The 21054-nt window shown below is 37.8% G+C and overlaps 1 protein-coding gene across 3 annotated transcripts in view; it reads left to right on the forward strand.

The window, feature by feature from the left end:
- The window catches only part of srcin1a (SRC kinase signaling inhibitor 1a), a 136879-nt gene extending 117019 nt beyond the window's left edge, over positions 1-19860 (forward strand). For 2 of the 3 annotated variants that reach the window (XM_087808591.1, XM_087808590.1), the window contains exons 16-21: positions 885-1191; positions 1255-1516; positions 2654-2793; positions 3061-3213; positions 9044-9187; positions 15492-15710. In XM_087808591.1, the coding sequence (XP_087664717.1) occupies positions 885-1191; positions 1255-1516; positions 2654-2793; positions 3061-3213; positions 9044-9187; positions 15492-15497 (1012 nt within the window). In that variant the 3' untranslated portion in view covers positions 15498-15710. Of the gene's footprint in view, positions 1-884; positions 1192-1254; positions 1517-2653; positions 2794-3060; positions 3214-5348; positions 6111-9040; positions 9193-15491; positions 15711-15791 lie in introns of those variants that run through there. The other variant, XM_087808592.1, reaches the window with a different exon arrangement.
- The last annotated feature ends 1194 nt before the right edge of the window (positions 19861-21054 follow it).

Here is a 21054-nt window from a genome sequence, read left to right on the forward strand (position 1 = left end):
ATATTCTGAATTTAAAAAAAAGAAGAGAAATTACAGTTTTATTTTAGTGTAATTTTGTCACACTAGTAACATTAGTAGTAATTAATGATTAGTAAATTGTTGAGTTTTGGAGAGTTCTGTGTTTTGTTTTTTTAAGGCAAAATCAGAACTACATGCTTTTATCAGTGACAATTATATTTGAAATAACAAAAAACGTTTGCCTTTAACTTCTGCATTGGTTTAATAGTAAAAGTCTGTTTTCATAACGTGCAGAAAAATTACAAATATACGTAAAAAAAAATAGTTAAAAAAAAGTACAAGAGTTGTATTAAGTAAATGGAAGAAGAAGTCAATAGTGATTATTTGCTGTATGTTTGATAAGTTTAGTATTGTTTGTCATGCTGTTACATCTTAGAATACAAAATAAAATACAATATTTGAGAATTTTATTGCACAGCTGAGTCATTTGGTAACTTTAGCAAACTTCCTCAGCTGATAAAGCAGAGGTGACATAGTTACTAATGATCGGCTTATGAAGCTTCATCAAGCTGTGTCGTAAAGTAGGTGACACCATTTTAAAAATATTCAGATACTGTCATTATATCTTAGAGGATCAATATATGCTTATTTCTGTTTTTGTCCTTGAACACTGACTTATTTAAAGGTCACAATATTGACATGAATTTAAACCCAATTTCAAAATGACATGACGTGGTAAATTTGAGTTTGTCACATTTTTACTATCAGTCTTTTTTTTTGGATCACATGACCAAAACTGTTCCAGGATGGGGCTGAGATTAACTGATTATTAAATTGAACTTTGTAACAGTTACTTTTATTGTATGTATTGTATATATGGTCTTTAATTCCATGTACCTATAATATAGTTCCATCTCTCTGCACAGGCAAGCGAACGATGGCGTGTGGAAGAAGCAGGACGACTTTTCCAATCCTTCATCGAAGCACAAAGATGAACTGAGGAAGTTATCGGATTTCGAAATCCCCAACAGCCCCGCTCTCGCCATCAACGATCTCAGCGGAGGGAACAGTCTGTCCAACTGGAGCCCTCATGCCAGTCTGAGTCGGAGCCACGGGAACCCGTCAGGACACCACAAGGACAATCACCCTCCTGTGCCACACAAGGGGAAAGCTCTGGAGGAGCTGGAGCGCCGCAGTGCAGCCGACAAAGCTCTGTCCATGGAAGTTCGGCTGGTAGGAATCCACTTTTGAGCTCCTTCGTTTCGTTTGGCTGATTGTTTTTCTCTCGCTCTTCAGGCGGCAGAGCGCGACTGGGAGGAGAAGCGAGCTAGCTTGACCCAGTACAGCGCTCAGGACATCAACCGGCTTCTGGAGGAGACCCAGGCGGAGCTGATGAAGGCGATACCAGACCTGGAGTTCGCTGCCAAGCAAATCAAGCCCTCTTCCAACACGCCTTCCTCCCAGAACCCCCAGAATGCCACCGGGACTCCGGAGCACCGTCCTCACAAGCCTCACCACAGGATCTCCGGGAAAGAAGGCGGTTCTAGAAATGGTTCTGGTGAGTGATTGGTTTGGTTGTTAACCTGCTGTTGGAAGCAGGGTGTGAGCGAATATTGGTGCAGTGATATAGAATAGATAGATGGATAGATGGATAGATGGATAGATGGATAGATGGATAGATGGATAGATGGATAGATGGATAGAAGGATAGATGGATAGATAATAGGATAGATTGATAGATCAATAGTAGGATAGATGGATAGAAGGATAGATGGATAGATGGATAGAATGATAGATGGATTGATAGATGGATAGATGGCTAGTAGGAAAGAAGGGTAGATGGATAGATGGATGGATAGATGGATAGAAGGATAGATGGATAGAAGGATAGATGGATAGAAGGATAGATAGTAGGATAGATGGATAGAAGGATAGATAATGGGATAGATGGATAATAGGATAGAAGGGTAGATGGATAGAATGATAGGTGGATAGAAGGATAGATGGATGGAAGGGTAGATGATAGAAGGATAGATGGATAGAAGGGTAGATGGATAAATGGATAGAAAGGTAGATGGATAGATGAATAGAAGGATAGAAGGATGGATAGAAGGATAGATGGATATATTGATAGTAGGATAGATGGATAGATGGATAGATGGATAGAAGGATAGATGGATAGATGGATAGTAGGATAGAAGGATAGATGGATAGTAGGATAGAAGGGCAGATGGAAAGATGGATAGATGGATAGAAGGATAGCTGGATAGAAGGGTAGATGGGTAGATGGATAGAAGGATAGATGGGTAGATGGGTAGATTGATAGATGGATAGATGGATAGATGGGTAGATGGATACAAGGATAGATGATGATAGATGGTAGAGCCAGGTTCTTGACAATACTCAACCCTAATTGCCAGAACTTGACCGGCAACTGGACTATGTTGTTGTGATGGGGTTGATGAAGCTTCATGAAGCAGTATCATTATGTTCAAATCCCACTAGATGGCACTACTGCTCTATAATCTACAGCTTTAAACAGCTATTCTTTTAAAGGCACTTCCCTTCTGAGAACTAAAACCACTGAAGCTTCATGAAGCTTCATCAGCCCTTCAGTGCCACTCAAGGCACTCATTGAAACACATGATAATGACCCTGTAAGTTAAGAGTTGGTTCCACTCTTTGTTGGTTGCAGACGAGCTGACAATCCCTCGCTATCGCACGGAGAAACCATCCAAGTCTCCTCCGCCGCCTCCTCCTAGACGCAGCTTCCCCTCTTCTCCCGGGCTGACCAGTCGCAGTGGGGAGCCACTTATTCCCGGGAAAAGTGTGAAGGTAACAGAAAAAATGACAAGCCAGCGCTTTTCCCTTCTGATGTAAAGTGTCGTACAGAACCTCAGCCAGAATGTTTATTAACAAATGAAGAATGTAGGGAAAACTTCCGTAAACATCGGCGTCAGCATTATCATCTAATCTCAGAGAGAGGTCATAACGGTAGCTTTTGTCGACCCAAGGTTGTTTTTTTGAAGCCGAGATTGTCAGCGAGATTTTTTTGATAAGAGTGTGAATAATTGAGACATGGCTGCTCATCTTTAAACGCAGAAATCCGATTCCGAGGAGACGGATGGGCCCAAGACCCACATGAAGCTGCGGAGGACGGTGTCCGAAAACCCTCGCCCGGCGTCCACACCCCCCACTCTAGCATCCGAGGAGAAGGGAGATGGAGAGGAGGCGAAAATAGCCGCCGAACTAGAGGTAAAAACAAGTGAAACTCTCCGTCTTTTTGTCTTCTTTGGACGTATATCAGTGTCATCAGAATGTTGTATGGTTGAATTTAACAGTTAAAATGTTGGACTTTTTTCATATATTTCATGCATTATATTTGTTTTTATTCACTAATTTAATATATTTTTTTATTGAAAAGTTACAAAATAATTTTATTCAATAATGTTTTATTGAAAACATAAATGTGTTTTTATCTGATAATTTATTTCTATAATTATTTTTTGAAAAGTTATATCTGTTTGTATTGAATCATTTAATTCAATAATGTTTTATTGAAAACCTAAATTTTGTTTTTTATTCAATAATTGAATTCAATCATAGGTTTTTGTTGTTTTGCATAATTGATTTTTTAAAAATGAATATTTTCGTAAATAAATAAATTTTATTTGATGTTGGAACTATTACTCCCAGATTTATAAACTAAATTTAAAAGTCTACAAATAAAAAAAATATTACATTTAGAAAATGTTTTTTGAATTGTTGGAATTACAATATCCAACTCTATTTAAATATTTTAAAAAAATCTGAAAGCTTTTTCACTAAAATATTAAAATGTTGTCATTTAATACCAACAATTTATATTGAATTTAAACGGCTACTAATAAAAAAAGTATTGAATTTAGAAAAAAATGTAGAGTTATTGGTTATTATAAGAATATTAAACTGTATTTATTTATTCAATTATTTAATAATTTTAATAAAAACCTTTCAATAAATAAATAGTAAATTCAAAGTTTCAACATTTCAACTGTTATATTCAGATGGTACTTATATACTTTTCTTAGTCATCGGGAAACATTTTCTCCCACGATAAGTTTATATTTTTAAACCAATTTGTTGTTGATGTTTTCTGGTGGACGGTGTTTATTTAATCCCAGTGAAAATAAGTTAAATCAGACAAAGAACAAAAGTTTTGTTGGCATATTTCACCTCATTATCATCTGACCAAATGAAAAACAAGGTGCACTGATCTCCGTCACCACATGTTCACGCAGCAGGTACCATATGTCCTCGGCCCCCCCAGGCGGGCGCGAGGGTCTCACACACCATCACCCTCGACTCACAGATCAACGGCAGACAGATGGACTTTGATCGCTGCTTGATTTTTATTCATATTTTCCGAAAGTTTAACAGACGTTTTTAGCTCATAATCTGAATTCACTGGGTCGTAATAAAAACGCTTTTCCAGCTATTTGAGCGAATACCCGTCAGACTCGCTCGATCCTCTTCGCTCGCCGAGCCTCATGACAGGGACCCCCCCCACGGACGAGACCTGGGGCCCCCTGATGCCCCGGGTACCGAGGTAACAGTGTTTGGCCCTGAGTGCTGTGAGCTGCAGTTTACACTTAAACACACTTTTACCTTTAATTGTTTTAACAATAATAAAATGTGAATTGGTATTTCCATGGCCCGTACAAGAGTGACACTGAATATAAGTGTTTATTAACAAATATTCCTTTGAGTTAATGATCAATTATTTTGTTTATTTTGGACTTAATTATTTATTTTTAACTTAATTAAATATATTTACATTGCTGTAGAACATGGTTTTCTCCATTCGCCTTTTCTTACATTTGTCATTCTTATATTTAATGTTTATTTTCGACAATTTTATATATATTTGCCCATTTATTAAGAGTGGACCCATTTATGGAGATTCTCCATTTGAAATTCAAGTGTTTTTTGCAATTTAATAGACTAATTGCAATCTAAAAGCAGGTGTTTTTTATTGTTTTTTATGTATTTCTTATATTTATAATATATTTATTTATTTATTTTTGTGTATATTATTTTATAATGTTTCTTTTAATAAAAAAAAAATCCAGATATTTTAATAATAAACATTCATTTAAACACAGGCAGTTAAAAAAATAATTTATTAATGTATTTAATATCAAATGCATTTTTTATTTAAACGAGAAGAACGTAATAATAAATATATTGATTAAATAAACAGAAAAATACATTAAAACAATGTAATATTACAATAGAATTTTATAACATGAGGATAATACATTAAATATATACAAATAATAAAATACACTCGTATTATTTCAGCCGACTTGAGCTGTATTATTTTGTTTAACTCCTGCTTTAATTCATAGGTGAGGCGTCTGTCTCGTGTTCCTCAAATAGTGCTGACAGAGTGTTTATCAACCTCACCTGCTGACTCGGAGAAGCCTGGCAGGGGTTTTGCAAACCACTCGGTGAATCTGTCTCAGACCTGGACGAGGGGAGACTCGATACAGAGACGTCCACAGCCTGACCTGAGGGTCCGGAGATCCTCACCGGTCGATGAAGAACCGACAGTGACTCTGCTCTTGACGGAGATGGAGATCCGCTTCGTTTCTCAGTCCGAGGCTCAGGAGCTCAGGAGTATTTTGGGGGTGAATCTGAAGACCTTGACCATCGTATCAGATTCTCATGGGGTCTCATCGGGACAGTTTCAAGAGCGACCTCTCTTGGTGTTCTTCAGGGAGGAACTCAGACTGACCGAAGCCTATAAGCTGCTTCTTTCTATCCTGGAGTCCAAAGAGAAGTTCTCTACGGGCCAGAACCAGCACCGTGCTCTGGTGAAGTCTCTGAGGAGAGGGTTGGAGACGGGGAGGAGTATTCTAACCATTGATGTTGTCGAGACTGAACCTGAAGTCCTTCCTGGGCCAGGAAACCACAGAGAGACACCAGGATGTGCAGATGATCCATTTAAGCCGAGGAGTTCCGATGTGTGCGGCAGTACCTACGAGCGACTGGACAGTCTGGAGGAGACCATCCGGGACCTGGAGAACACCTTGATAGAGATGGACTCTCGGTCAGGCGTTGAGCAGATGGACACCAAGAAGCCACCGGTGCCGCCGAAGCCGCCCAGACTGACTCCATCATCGACCAAGGTTCACCTCTGCTCTGAAGAACTACTTCCTGTCTTCACTTACCTTTTCTTCTGGTGGCTTTCTATAATGGTGGACCTCTTTTTCGAACGGCTGCTCTTCTTCTCAAACTCCATCTTGAGCTTCTCTGGTTCTTCTTGGATGATGCCTTCAAGGCTTTTATGCTGCCTGACTTTTCTATGATGCACTTTTAATGTTGCTTACATTTATTATTGGAACATAATGAATCACTCTGCTCTGGATAGACTTGTTTTCAAACTGACAAAAAAGTTTTTAGGAAGTTTAAGCCCTGGTTTTCACCAAACTGGACATGCCGCATTACTCTCTTGAGTCAGGTCCATTGCTGAGTATGTTTCCGCGCTCACATTACTTAAATCAGTACATAATAGAATTATTGTTGTTTTGAATTCAAAGTTCCTTTGTAACTAGTTTTGTTCATCGTTATCTTTAAAATGTCCAGACTTTACATCTACCAAGGACACGTTTATCTTGAGCTTTAGAAAAATAACTCAAAAACGGGTTTCGTTGGAATTGGAATCTGGTGAAATGATGATATTATAAAATATTGATTATATTTGGCTTTGGTTCTGAATTAGCTTCTTTAGATTTGCCACCATGTGTGTTGTGCAATCAAGTTCTGGAAAAAATGCCTTTGAGCTAATTTATATCAAAGATATTTCAAATGCTAAAAATGTATTTTTATGTTGTATTAACAACATCCTCATTTAATAGAAGAAAGATATATATATATTTATATGGGAAATGTTTGATTGACATTGGTTAAAAAAATTATCTCACAAACCACAAAGTTATTTCCTTAAAAAAGTAAGTTTGGGCTCCTTAAGAAAACCTCCATTTTCACTGAGTCAATTTCCTTTTTCATCCCATCAACAAGACAAGAAAGACAAGTGACTATCGGGCGACGTCGGCGTGTTCTCGACTCAGCTGCCACTTCGCCGAGGCGTGTTTGACAGCTTGCGAAACATTGGCGCTCGCTCCAGACTGGAAACCTCCCACTCGGGCGGCGGCTCCAGTCGACAGTCACGCCGTCACGTGGCTCGCGCTGCCTTCTGATGTGCAGCCAGCTAGTGTTCCCATGTGCACGGGCCAGGATTACAAAGTCTTAACGCGGAGTTTCATCAGTGCAACTGTAATTATATTCAACGTTTCATCGTTTGATATTATAAAGTAGACTCTCATCCTAGACTCCTATTTTCATTCAAATCGTCAGTTACCAAAGCAGACCAGAATGAAAGTCTGTTTTAATGCTCAAACTACAACTAAAACAAAAATCTGGTGCAAGAGAAAACGTTTTCCTCTGGGTGGGTTCGTCAGTTTTAAGCTACAAACTTCAAAAGTACAATTGATTTTTAATGTCTTTAGACAGATGGTCTTTGATTTTGTTCCCGGTCGAGATACAGAAAGGTTTTAATTGATTTATTATTGACTTGTATGGCCTTTAACTGCTGCCGCACAATTTATAATCCAATCATTTTTGTTGAAGGTTCCTTTTGGATCGCTGAATACTTTGATTGGAAACTTGGGATGTTTGATCGGTTTTCAATTGCTGTTCAACTTGTTCTCAACCAGTAACTATCCACCTTAAATAAGAAGTTTTAAAAAGCTTTTTGAAGAAAAAAAAAATGCAATTTTAAATCGGCCAGTGAGGAAAAAAAAGGCAACTAATGTGTTGATTTAAGTGTGTCTTAAGTAGATCTTGGACCTCTATTGTACTCATCACTATGTGTTTGTGTGTACAAAACAATTTTTAATTGAAATATTTACATTAGTATTAATGATAGATAGATTGCAGTGGTTCTCAACCTCTTTTAAAGGAAAAAAAATGCAGTTTAAACCACACATAAATAAAACTATGATTTATTAGATTATTTGTAATGCAAACTAGTTGTTGTGGTTCAATTCATGGTCAGGACACCTTCGTTTTGTAATGATCCCTAATAGGAATAAAACTTTGGTGCCAACACAATTGGGAATACAAGACGCTGTGACACTACTGTACACAGCACTCTAGAGAAAAACTTTCATTGGATTTACAATTTGGGTCACCACAGTCGTCGCTCTAGAACAGGGCGTACCAACGTGAGAACCAGGTGACCTGCAATCCAAAAAAAATGTCTTTCATACAATAACCACCTTTTTTAGTTTTTTTTTTTGTTTCCGGTCTGGTTGCCCCATTGGTAATTATTGTATAATCAATAAATTGATTATTCTATTAGAGAAGTATCATTATCATCCGAGGTAATATACAGTATATGTAGTTATTTCAGAAGTGTGTAACAAACTGATGCTCTTAGCGTTGAGCATTTTAGTAGATCGCAGTTGAAAAGAAGTTGGTGACCCCGACTGTATCCTCAACGCCATTGTTACGCAATATTGAGCCTATACTTCAGGACTCAACCCAACTTTCTTAAATTATTCTAAAACCTGGTTTGTCTTCCACCCATTTTTTTCCTTTTTCCTTTTTTTCAAATTAAAAGAACATTTTTGTAGACGTACAGTTGTTTTTTATATGAAAACATTTAGTGTTTAAAAAAAAAGCTGCTACATTTCAGATGCGTGGGAGTTTTTTAGTTTTTATTCATGAGTCAGTTTAAACTTTAGGCAAAAGTGTGACGACGAAAACTTGACAGTAAGAGAAGTTAATGGTGTATAATTTTTTCCGAGTGTGTGTGTGTGTGTGTGTGTGTGTGTGCAGGAGAACCTGAGCTGAACTGTGAGTGTGTTTAGAGATCATTAAACTCACTCACTTTCCGCTGATAGATGCTGAAACTGAGTCGTTCTCTCAGAACTCTGAGCTCAGACCTTTAAAAAATACCTCCTCTCTCGATAAACTCTTCCATCCTTTACTGCTTGCATAGTTTAGTTTTTACAGTGTCCTTCCTGTCCTGTCTCAGGGTGGAAACAGTTCCAGCGCTGGCAAAGCGGTCCACTCGTCGGCCGCCTCCAAGCTGAAGCATCTGCAGCAGAACAGCATGGACAGAAATAAAAGCAGCAAGAGAGAGGAGTTCCTGAAAAGCCAGGGCCAGCAGCAGCAGCAGGTAGCGTCTATTTTTAGCTCGACACGCTCCACCTGGCAGCCTCTCTGCAGACCCATTACACGCTACTCCGGATTCCTCCCTTGATTCTTGATATTTTTTCTAAGGGTAGAATGTTACGACGAGACAAACGCTCTTCTGTCTTTCATCTCGTTCTTCACCAAAGTTGGAATCCAAGAGTAGCGTGTAGTCCGTCCAAACTTCACACACCGATTCTTGTCATCACTTCACAACCATCCACCCAAAGAATCCCTCTTCGTTATTTCTACATCTCACATGAAAGTATAAAAATGATTTGAATACAACCAGAAATATAACTTTTTTAACTTGACGATATACATTTGTTCTAGTACTTATTGTTTTTCTTGATTATTTGAATTGCATTTGAGCTTGAAAAAATATTTTAGTCACAAAAATAATTAAATAAACGTATATGTATTGGGGAAAAAATTGCATTTTAATCATGAGCATCTATGTTTTAGATTTAATAACAATATAGAAAAATACTTATTAATTATATAATTTGAGTTAAAGACACGCATTTAAAGGTATAAAAACATAATGAAAAAGATCTTTTTAACAATATTTTTAGAATAATAATTGAATAAAGTGAAAAGCTGATCAAATAAACAATTTTAAATAATAAATGCACAATTCTGAAGGAAAAAATATATATAAATTATTATATTATAGCACACATACACAAGACGTTGCTCTTTAAAGTCGAATTAGCTTTCAAATTACATGTTTTTTATATTTCAATTGTATAATTATTTTTGCATTGTTTTAACAAAATGTATAGAATGATGATTGAATGAAGGGAAAGGCTGAATGGTTTGAGTTAAATACATAATTATTAAGGAAATTATAAAAAATAGAATCATTTTTGAATATTATTATTAATAGACAAGTGTCTTTTTTAACTAAATCTTTTTCAAAAACCCTAGAACTTCTATTTGATTCTACATTCACAAGAGCAAACCGTGTGTTCCTGGTCTCTCCGGGGAGGTCGAGTTAGAGATGAACTGTCCAGCTCAACGAACAAGTGTCTGGAGTGAGTGATTGACAGGCGTGTGTTTTAAATTCAAGTCATGATCGAGGCGGGAGAACTCCGGCCGGGCCTGTGCTGGCGAGTGGAATTAAAGCGCTGAGGCGTGTCGAGTCCAGCACGGCCAGAGGACGACTTCTGCATCTTGTCGCTGCTTAATGTCCATGTCATTTCCAAAGCAGCTGAAGCAGTGAAGTGCACCTAAACCTCAGGCCTGGGATTCTAACAGAGCTGTCACACACACACACACACACACACACACACACACACACTCACACACACACACACACTCAGAGATGAATGTGAGGGAGAAAGAGATTGTGGAGACTAATGACTCTTTGGTGGTGTGAGAGGAATTTTCGTGGAAATCTCTGCAGTGTAATCGCCCCAGAGTCACCGCAGTCAGCGATTATTCACCATCAAGCCAATTCTTCTTCTCGCCCTCATTAATTCTCTCACGTTTTCCCCTTTATTCTTCTTCCTTCCTTCCTTCTCCACACCACTGACACACTGCCCGTCCTCACTCTCACTCTGAGTGGATTCTCCGTCATAAAAGCGGAATTAATCCCATTATTTCAGTGTGACACCAACACGCAGCAGGCTTTGTGTCCACAAACGCTTGCAAACAGTGGAGGAGAAGCCGAGCGCGTGACGGCAGGATCCTCGGAGAGGGAAGCGTCGGAGAGGGAAGTGGGTGGTGCGTTCAAACAAAGAGAAACCAACAGCTGCCAAGCAAAGCCATTACAATGACTCACTTGTTAGTGACAATAGAAACGGTGCAGAAGTTGATAACAGGCCTCGTGATAATAACACATTTACTCCAAATCCCAAAGAAGGTGACGCAAACGTGCCTAGTTTCTCAAGTTCTATTGTTGAAAATATCATTTAGAAGGAGTGATATTTCGTGAGGAAAGGTCGGTTTTGGGATTTTAACTTTTTTATAACTCCATAAAAAGCTAAAACTTTTGTAAATTATTGATTTTTTTATGTAGCCTTTAATAAAAATGGGGATACATTTAATAGATGAATACAATCCAAAAAAAATGTTTCAATAAAAAATAAAAAACACTTCATAACTTTATAACATTCACTTCACTTTTTACAAGAAAATTACGTAAATGTAATGATGCAACCGACTTTTTATGGATTTAATAATTCAAAGAAAAATGTCCTATTGTAACCATAATATTATCCAAATATTATAAAGATAACTTAAATCAAATACATTTTTGTGTTTAATTTTTTTTTTTAATTCAACCTATTTTTTCTTAATTAAAATTGTTATTTTTGATGTACTTGATTTATTTGCATAAATAAATAACTGAAAATAAAGTTTTTTTTATAAGGCAATATTCTTTTAGATTAAAGCAACTTTATTTTTTTATTGAATAATAAAGAAAAGAGTATAATTCATAAATGGTGTTTCATATGTCATTAACCCTAAATCAAAAACCTTAAAAATGAAATAATATATATCATTTTAGTAGGTAAGTAAGTAAGTAAGTAATGGTTATTTGTAAAGTGCCTTTCTAAACCAGGGTCACAAAACAAAATACAGCTAAAATATGTATTTAAAAGTTCAAGACACATAATACAAACACAGGAGTCAAAGAAAATCAGAGAAAACTTGAACAAGTAAAAAGGACTTAAGGTGTTGCTTGAAGAAGTCAGTAGATCCATCAGATCACTGATTTACCATGAATAGATCTGAAAGTAAGAACCAGAACTTGATCCTGAAAGAAACTGGAAGCCAGTGAAGAGTTTTAAGGATCGGGGAAATGTGAGTTCTTCTACTAGAGCGGGTCAGAATTTTTGCTGCAGAATTCTGTATCAACTGCTGGCGAGACAACTCCTTCTTGTTTAGAAACAAACTGTTACAATAGTCTAAACGAAAAGACATAAATACATGGATTACAAGCTCCAGATTGTGTTGTGACATCCTTTTCCTAAATTTAGAGATTTTTCTTAATTGAAGGAAACAGTTTCTGGTCAGTTTTACGTGTCCCGCTGGAGAGTTGGCTCAAAATCAACGTAGATCATTGTTTATGATATGGTGACCAAAGAAGATGCCAGTGTTTAAAATAAGATAAGGGACACAGATTATGGATTTAAATAATAAGTTAAGGTGATTCAAAGATAGAATTAATATAAATAAAGACTCAAAGACTTAAAAGATAATGTCAAAATTTGACTGCGTCTTTTTTTTGTGTGTGTGATTGAGTTACACACTCCTGGTCTACTGTAACAAGGCGGATACGTATTTCTCCCCAGAAAACCTCCATTGAACTTGAAACATTATCCCTAAAACTCTCCAGAAAAGCTACCAGAAAATGCCTGAGTGGCTTCTACCGTTTTTCTTCAAAACTTAATTCAGATCTTGCTCTTGCTCATGACCATAACTAAAGTTTATGCATTAGAATTGTGTCTTCTGGCTCAGCTCTAGCTCCCTCCTCCTTCTGAAAGGATAATCATTATTATCATCACTGTATTCACAGGCTTTAATTAATTAATAATAATTTAAGCAATAATAATATAATTTGTAAATTCATAGTTATTTAGGGCTTTTGGACTTCGACAGAACAAACACAAAATTTGAATGCAGATAAAACTAATTTTTGCGTTACAAAACCCAAATGCAAGCCGTGGAATAGTGACCAGCACCTCAGCTATCATGACAAGAACGCTTCACTCACTTGTTGACTATAGATAGTCATGATACACTTTATTATTGCAACTTTAGCTTAGCAAAGACAATATTTCCGATGTTTAAAACATGGTATTTTGAAAAGACATTTTTCTCTATAATCTATTTCTAATATTTAAGCTGTCATCTAGTGCTAAATCAATTTAAAAAAGACAATGCTTCATGAAGCTTCATTTGACTAAAACAAATCCAACATTTGTCATTTACCAGTTTCGTAGAATCCTAAATATTAAAAGTTCAACATTTAATTGAAGAATTTTTCCGAGAAATTAAAAAACTAATTATTTTCTCCACTTTGGAGAAGCAGAAAAGAAGAGCAGAGGAAAATGTATGACCTGAGGATCATCTATCAGGCTAATGAAACAGCTGAGCTTGAACTCATCACGTCTCTTCACGTCTACATGGCTAATTAACAGACTTCACTTCACCTCGACAAGTGTTTGTGCAAGAACTCGGGGAACCAGAAATAAAATCTTCGACCTCTGCCCATTGATCCCCACGATCTGTCATCCTGCTCCCCGCTGACGGATGTTCCCACCATCACATGTGCCCTCCTCAGGGGCTCCCGGCGCCCCCGGCAGAGAGGGGGCGCAGGTGCCCCCATTGATTAATTGGACAACCAAACTGGTTTTCCTGATATCGCTGGTCATACTTCTATTCCGGTCAGATGATAAGTGACACTTCTGGGGCATCTCGGCCTGGGCACAGACTCAAGAAATGAACTTGTTCGAGGAGAGAAGTTCTTAATATAGAAGGAGGTTCAGGCAGGAGCGGACCGAGCAGAATAACTCAAGTCCGGTTAAACGGAGGGTTTTATTTCCACTAATAGCGATCGAGAATAAAGTGCCTTTAATTTGCCATCTGCCTCTTTTACTCTATTATAACGCTCAATTAATAACTGACATCTACCTTCACTTAAAATCAGATCTTTCAAGACCAACTTCACACGAGAGGGATTAATAACAGTGATAAATAAGGTTTTCCAGAGTTGAGTGACAAAAATGTGTTAAAAAAGACTTGAAAGAAGAAAGTTTTAATAACATTAAAAATCAATAGTATAAGTAAGTAAGTAAGTAATATTTATTTATATAGCGCTTTTCGAGACCAGGGTCACAAAGCGCCTAGACAATCAAAACAATACTCAAAAAAGTACATACTTTAAAGATCAAGATAATACTGAGAACAACACAGGTAATGTTTTCGCTGGTTTGCTTAATTGATCCTAGTGATGTGTTGATGAGGTTTCATAATACAATATTCATCTTCTTCATGAAACGTCATCAAGATGCTCTTAACACACTTGAGGAACAGCTTTACTAAACTATTTATTATAAACTGATCCACGGAAGGATAAGACGGATGGAAAAGTCTCTAACGACAATGGTGTTTGCTGATGGTATAGTGATTTGAAGCGAGAGTAAGCTCGGGGTGAAAGCTAGAGGAGTTTATAATAATCAGTTACATTGCAGGTGAAGAGTAGAGTGCAGGCAGGGTTAAGTAAGAGTAGCAGCTAGTTAAGAGCTAGGCCAAGTTATATATTTTTTCATTTTTTGCCAAATGCCAAAGTAGGGACCAAGCAAATTTGGTTTGCCAAACTTAAAGATGAAAAGTCTAGATATTGTATAAAACTTTCATTTAAAGATTCTCAATAAAAAATATTTAATAACAATAGAAAAACGAAGAATGTATAAAGTAATACTTTGTCTTTCTTTCGATTCATTTTGAGGGTTAAAATACAGTACTTTAACAAGTAATATGTATTGATAAACTAATAATAAATGAGGAAAAGAACCAATTAAAATACGTGGAAATATTAACTTAAAATGTACTGTAATCGAGGAAAATACAGAATAAAAAAACATAATTATGTTTGCTTTAACTTTCTTTTGTTAGAAACTTCATGATATAAAATTAAACAAATATTAATGAAATAAATCATGGAAGATGACATGTAAAATTCGATGTTGGTCGATTAAAATCTTCTTTTTTCAACTTTAATTAACAATATCTGCTATTTTAAAATAGGTTCAATTCCTCATTATATTGGAAGTTCCATTTAATAATCACATTTGTCATTGTTTTGTTTTTCTGTCATATTTCACACTGAACTACTGATACATCTTTGCTTTGTGAATGTCCCTTCTCACACTCTATTGTGTGGCCTCTGTTGGAATCTTATTAACCTTTTTTATTCTCCCAAAAAATCACAAACACATTCTCCTTCACGTTCGGTTGAGTCACTATTTACTTTCTAGTGAATGTGGAACCCGTTGGACAGCGCCATCTACTGACTCATTCCTGCACTACATCGCAGGAATGGACAGAGATGACGTTTGTCTTATTTTGCATTTAATGAGAAACGATCATTAAAACGAGTGTCAAAATAAAGTAGGCCCTGTGTGTGTGTGTCAGTCACCTGTCCATCAAAACATGTGAATATCGACCTGAATAACGTGTCTTGTTCTGTCCTCATCCCTCCCTCACTCCCCCCCTCCCCTCACCATCCCCCCTTCCCCCCTTTTTGTGACCGACGCCCCCTGCCTGTGACTCCGCAGCAGTAGAAGTCCAGTGTGTTCCTTCTGCTCACCTTGACCTGGCAGCTGCACCCCTCCCTCGTTTGACCCCTACATCCTTCAGGGTCAAAGTGTGTGTGTGCACGGGCATGTTTGCATTGGTGCTGCAGGGGGATCAACCCACAACCACGTCTGAGACTTTTTGAAACTTCTAACACCCCCTTTAAACCCTCGTTTCTTTGCACCCCCGACCCTCTCGACCTGTTCTGTCCTCTCTTCCCTCCCCCCTTGGAAGGCCTTTGGACCCGTCAGTATCGAGTCGTACTTCACCGGATTGAAAAGCGGGGTCCTGTCAAACCGCTCGTCTGCGGCAGCGTTCGCCGCCGGGCTCAGAAAGTACCCCCAAGCCGGGGCGATGCCCCCCATCACGGCGTCCCCCAGCCAGGCCAAGGCTCTCCTCGCCAGTCTGTCGGCGGCCGGGTTGAACACCGAGGCCCTCCTCCTGTCCTCCGCCCTTCGCCACCACCGACGGCTTCTGGACGAGCAGCAGAGGTCGGCCTCCACGCGCAGCCTCTCCTCTTCCTCGTCCTCCACCGTGACCCCGTCGTCTTCTTCGTCGCCCACCACCCCGACTTCTTCTCTGTCTCCTTCTTCGCCGACCTCTTTGACGCCCCTCTGCCCGCCGCTCCCCAAGCCTCGCTGCCGGCGCTCCGACAGTTGCGAGGGGTCGCTGGACCGAGACTCTGGCAACTCACGGTGACGAATAATGAGATCCACCGTTCGTTTCCCCTCCTCCACATGTGGCACAAGCTGTAAAAAGAAGTCCTGATCTCAAATGTTCCCCCTCCAGTCAGATAGCACAGGAAGCTAACACGAGCTGACGCTTGTCTACAGAAAATACAGTGAATGATCTCAAACTGGACTTTTTTGTTCTGGTCTGGTGCTAAATGTCCCTCCGAGAGTTTACGTGATTGTCAGTCAGATCAACATCTTCACTGCCTCAACCCTTCTGACCTGCATCTGATCAAGATAAAATATCGGAGCACCAAAAAAAAAAGAAAACTTGAATTAGAAGCACACTGATATACAAGCACATAGAGATGAACGTCTTCAAGCAGCACATTGATGGTACAAAGTCACAGAAACTACACACAAAATTCATCTTTATCGCGGCAATCAGGATTGTACGGAAGCCCGGACATGACATAGTAAAAAAAAGAATCCATGCACGTCTACTATAATCAAACTAGAAAACCCATGTAGACTTACAATGCCGACTGCAGGGTTTGAACCAATTGTGTTATCTAGGATAGTGATGAGAAGAAGTAGATTGGATTTCATGGTCATGAATAAGGATTTTGTGGATACGATTTATTACATTTTTTCACGTGTCATGCCCGCTGCTCCGTTGGATTGGTTCCATTTGATCAGCGGAAATTCCCCGAAGCTTCACGAAGTCTCATTTTCAGAACTCACCCGGTGTCGGATCTTTGTTTGAAAATGATTTGAAGAGTTGGTCAAGGCCAAATATCATTAAGCTGGGAGCGCCCTCTAGTGGCGTCTGAAAATGAGGACGATGCTTCACGAAGCTTCACTAACCCGTCTCTCTTCAGTTTTATTCAAATAAGAGAAGGAAAGATCGGTTGCACAATATAGCCATTGAAAAAAAAACAAAGGTGTGGAGCAGCCGAGTGGTCTTTCTCTGCAACAGAATATAACCATTCAGTGTTTTTTAACATAAAAAATAATGATACAGTGGTACAAAAACTTTGACTACGGTCAAGTGTAGCATAAGAAAAAGGATTAAGTATGAATAAGAGCTCACAGTGTCACCCAAAGATACGAAGTCCTCATCACCAAATAACCGCTCACGGACTACCTCCTTCTGCTCCTCAGACTCGGCTGTTCCCCTTCCTCTCACCACAGTCGCCTTGAGGCGATTCACACGCCCTCCTCACAGTCACACCCAGGCGAGGCACACTAGAGAGACTCAGAGTAGAGCCACCGACTTACAGGGACAAGAGGATCCAAACCTACAACCTCTCAAGTCTCTTATTTAGAACTGAAACCTTTATTTGTGACCTTTGACAAAAAAACAAGTTGTTGAAGGTGATTCATGGGGAGTTTGTAGAGACCTGGTGATTTATTTGGGCCATGTTTATTCTACATTCTTGGCAAATGGTGCTTGTTTGAAAAAGATTGAATGATAACAAAACAAAAACAAATGAATAGATAACATTTGCTATACATTTATGACTTTGGATTAAGAAAATTATTGTTCATATTAATTCATTTATTTATGATCAATGGCACAAATTATGTTCGGTCCAAAGACACAAGAGTTATACAGATATAAAATCCATTTATTGAACAAATGAAAAGAATAAATTGTTTAAAATCTTATATATATATATATAATTATTTACGAAGAAAAGCTACCTTTTTCTTGTATATGTTTCTATTTATGAAAGAAATGATACAAATTTAGAGACACTTCATTTACGCCGTCATTAGCAAAAAGTGTTTTAAAAAGTTAAAATCGTCTCCTTTTGATACATTTCTGCTACAAAACTATTTTAAAGATAAGCTACGTAGGACTGAGCTTTGCTTAGCAACAGAAAGCTACAAGAGCAAACTTTATTTATAAGCTATACCTTACGACAACATTTTATTTATTTATTAGTTTGTACTTTTTTAATTGTAAGCACAGTTTTAGAATAATTATATTACTATAATTGGACTGGGTTTACTTCACTTCTTCACAGACGAAGACCCTCGACATTATAATCCGACACTATAATTCTAATCCCGCCCTGTATGGACCCAACGAACGAGTGCCTGGTGCGTCCACCGTCATGTTCCGGGTCACGTGAGCACAAGTCAACAAAGCACGGATTTACGATCTTGTCTAAATGTTAAAGAGAACTCTTCGAAAACGGCACTTGTCGGAATAAAAAGCTCCTCCGGCTCCGCCGGCGTGAGTGGATTAAGCCTCGCCGCGGGCGCCGCCATCCCTCGCCCTCGCTCCTCTGATGGAGTGAAGTCAGATGAAAGAAATTCACTTACTCATGCTGCTCCACGCTCAGAATCCACGACTTAAAAATCCTGCTGCATGTGCGTCTGGCGAGGAGAAGCGGCGGCGGCTACGCTCGTGCGTTAGCGAGCGGCGGCGCCATCATGGCCGCCGCGTCGGCAATCAGAACTTGCAAACTTGAACGCTCTATACGTATATCTAAGTGAGATGTTTGTGTACAATATTATACTTGTGGAGAAAAGTGTGATTATAAATATATATAAATATATATATAGGTCTAGATTTAATGCAATTCAAACGTCACCATGGCTTCAGTTTTCTATATTAGCTGTACAGAATCCTTCTTTTTTAACTCATTTTCAGATGATTTATTCATACGCAGATGTTTTTTATATTTGTTTAAAAATCTCTGTATAGACGAGTCTGTAAGATACACCTTTGATTCTGGATTTGATTTATAGAGAAACCATCATATTAGGACGCGCTGCTTCAGTTCGTCAAAAAAGGGATTTCAGTCGAGAACGAAGAAGTGGAAAAATTGTGGCGACTTTGAACGTTTTTTTCGTTGGGCTCGAGCGAAAATCCCGCCTTGCTGCTCCGACGAGATGAAGCGACACAGCTTTGTTATCCTCTGTGTCGTGATGGAGGGATGTGATGAGTCATCAGAAAAACGGTTAGATGAACGGAAAAAAAAAAAGATAGATGAAGAAATCCAACTTTTTTCCCATCATCTCTTTGATAAACCTACATAGTATGTACTGTACATATATATGTATTTTTACATGAACGTGTGGGTGTTTCCCGAAGACGTGGAAAGTAGTGAATCTTAAAGTCGACCTGTAAATAGACAGTAATTCCAACCAATAATCCAGAAGAAAAAGAAAAAAAAAAGATGGGGTATTTAACAAAAACAAATGCATGTATAGTCTAAAGCAATCGCACGGTGATTAAAACAAATGTTGTCTTCATGTAATCTCTAAAGAATGATAAGAAAGAGAGGAAGGTTGAGAGTTATTTTGGTATTTGTGACAAAAGGCATGTTCGGTCGTATTATGTTCTGAGTGTTGAATGTCCGGAGGGCTTTGAAGGCACCGCAGGTGTTGAGGTTTTTTTGGGGCAGAAAGAACCATTTGTAGAGTAGTGTGAAATAAAAAAGAAAAAGATGAAAAGTAGCTCTATAATATGGTACATATGAATATATATATATATATATGAATTTAAAAAGCCTACTGACATAATTTATTGGTGTGGATGCCAGAATATTCTGTGAGAAATGTGTGTTTTTCCCGTGAGAAGACGGTCGGCGGTTGAACCCTCGTCTTTTGTACATACTTGCTGTGGTTGTGTGTGTCCAATAAAAGTGCAGCTCTTCTTGTACGGATGTGTGTTTTTTTTTGTGTGTTGGCCAAGTCATTATCTGTATAGTATATACTATATACTATATACTATATACTATATACTATATACTATATAGGTCCACATACATACAATACATACATTAATATATCAGAGTCAATTTTCTTTGGTGTTGCAAGTATAGAATAGTATGTGGTAGTGATGGTCTGATGACGCTTCATGAAGCAGTGTCATGTTGTTTAGAGGTCAGTAGGTGGCGCCATCACTTTAACAATGATGTGATGTTTCAATAGAACAGTACAGAAGGAAAATAGTGCAGAGACCGCCATCTAGTGGCAATAACGACACTGCTTCATGAAGCTTCATCAGACCATCACTAGTATTTGTAATATGTGGTCAAATACATGTAAGCTAAAATAAATACATAAAATAAGATATAATTCAAAAAGATTAAAGAAGTAAATAATACATTAAAATATGCATATGAAATGTATTAATAAATGAAGATAATTTTAAAAATACATCAAATTTCTTTTTACACAAAAGAGTTTTCTTTTTCCTTTAAAAAAAATAATTAAGATAAATAATCAGCTCTTGATTTTAAATAATTGGGTAACAAAAAAAGAAGGGTTTTTGACCAAAGAAGTAAAATGTGAAGCGAAGTCAAGTTAATGATTCAATGTTTTCCATCATAATATATTTCTCCATATTTTACCTTCAACGTTCACCTAAAATTCCTACTGTGAAGGTAGAAGAATAGACTAGTTCTGTGTTATTCTGATGCATTTTAACACTGAGTACTTAAAAAAACAGAGAAACTTTTAAACTATTATTAAAGATTAGTTTAGTTTGATATCAGACGCACCATGTGAGCGCAGAAAAAAGTTGCCTAAATGCTTAAAATGTTGTTTTTTGAAGGCTCGAAAAAAGGTATATTTCGACCGATTTTTTTCACTCAAACTTTAAAAAATGGGCAAAAATCACTTTTCCGAAAATGGAAAAAAATGTGGGAATACTTAAGTATGATATCAGACGCACCATGTGAGCGCAGAAAAAAGTTGCCTAAATGCTTAAAATGTTGTTTTTTGAAGGCTCGAAAAAAGGTATATTTCGACCGATTTTTTTCACTCAAACTTTAAAAAATGGGCAAAAATCGACGTTTCCGAAAATGGAAAAAAATGTCGCAATACTTAAGTATGATATCAGACGCACCAT

This window comes from Callionymus lyra, chromosome 15 (genome assembly GCF_982586985.1).
Source record: "Callionymus lyra chromosome 15, fCalLyr1.hap1.1, whole genome shotgun sequence".
Taxonomy (NCBI): domain Eukaryota; kingdom Metazoa; phylum Chordata; class Actinopteri; order Syngnathiformes; family Callionymidae; genus Callionymus; species Callionymus lyra.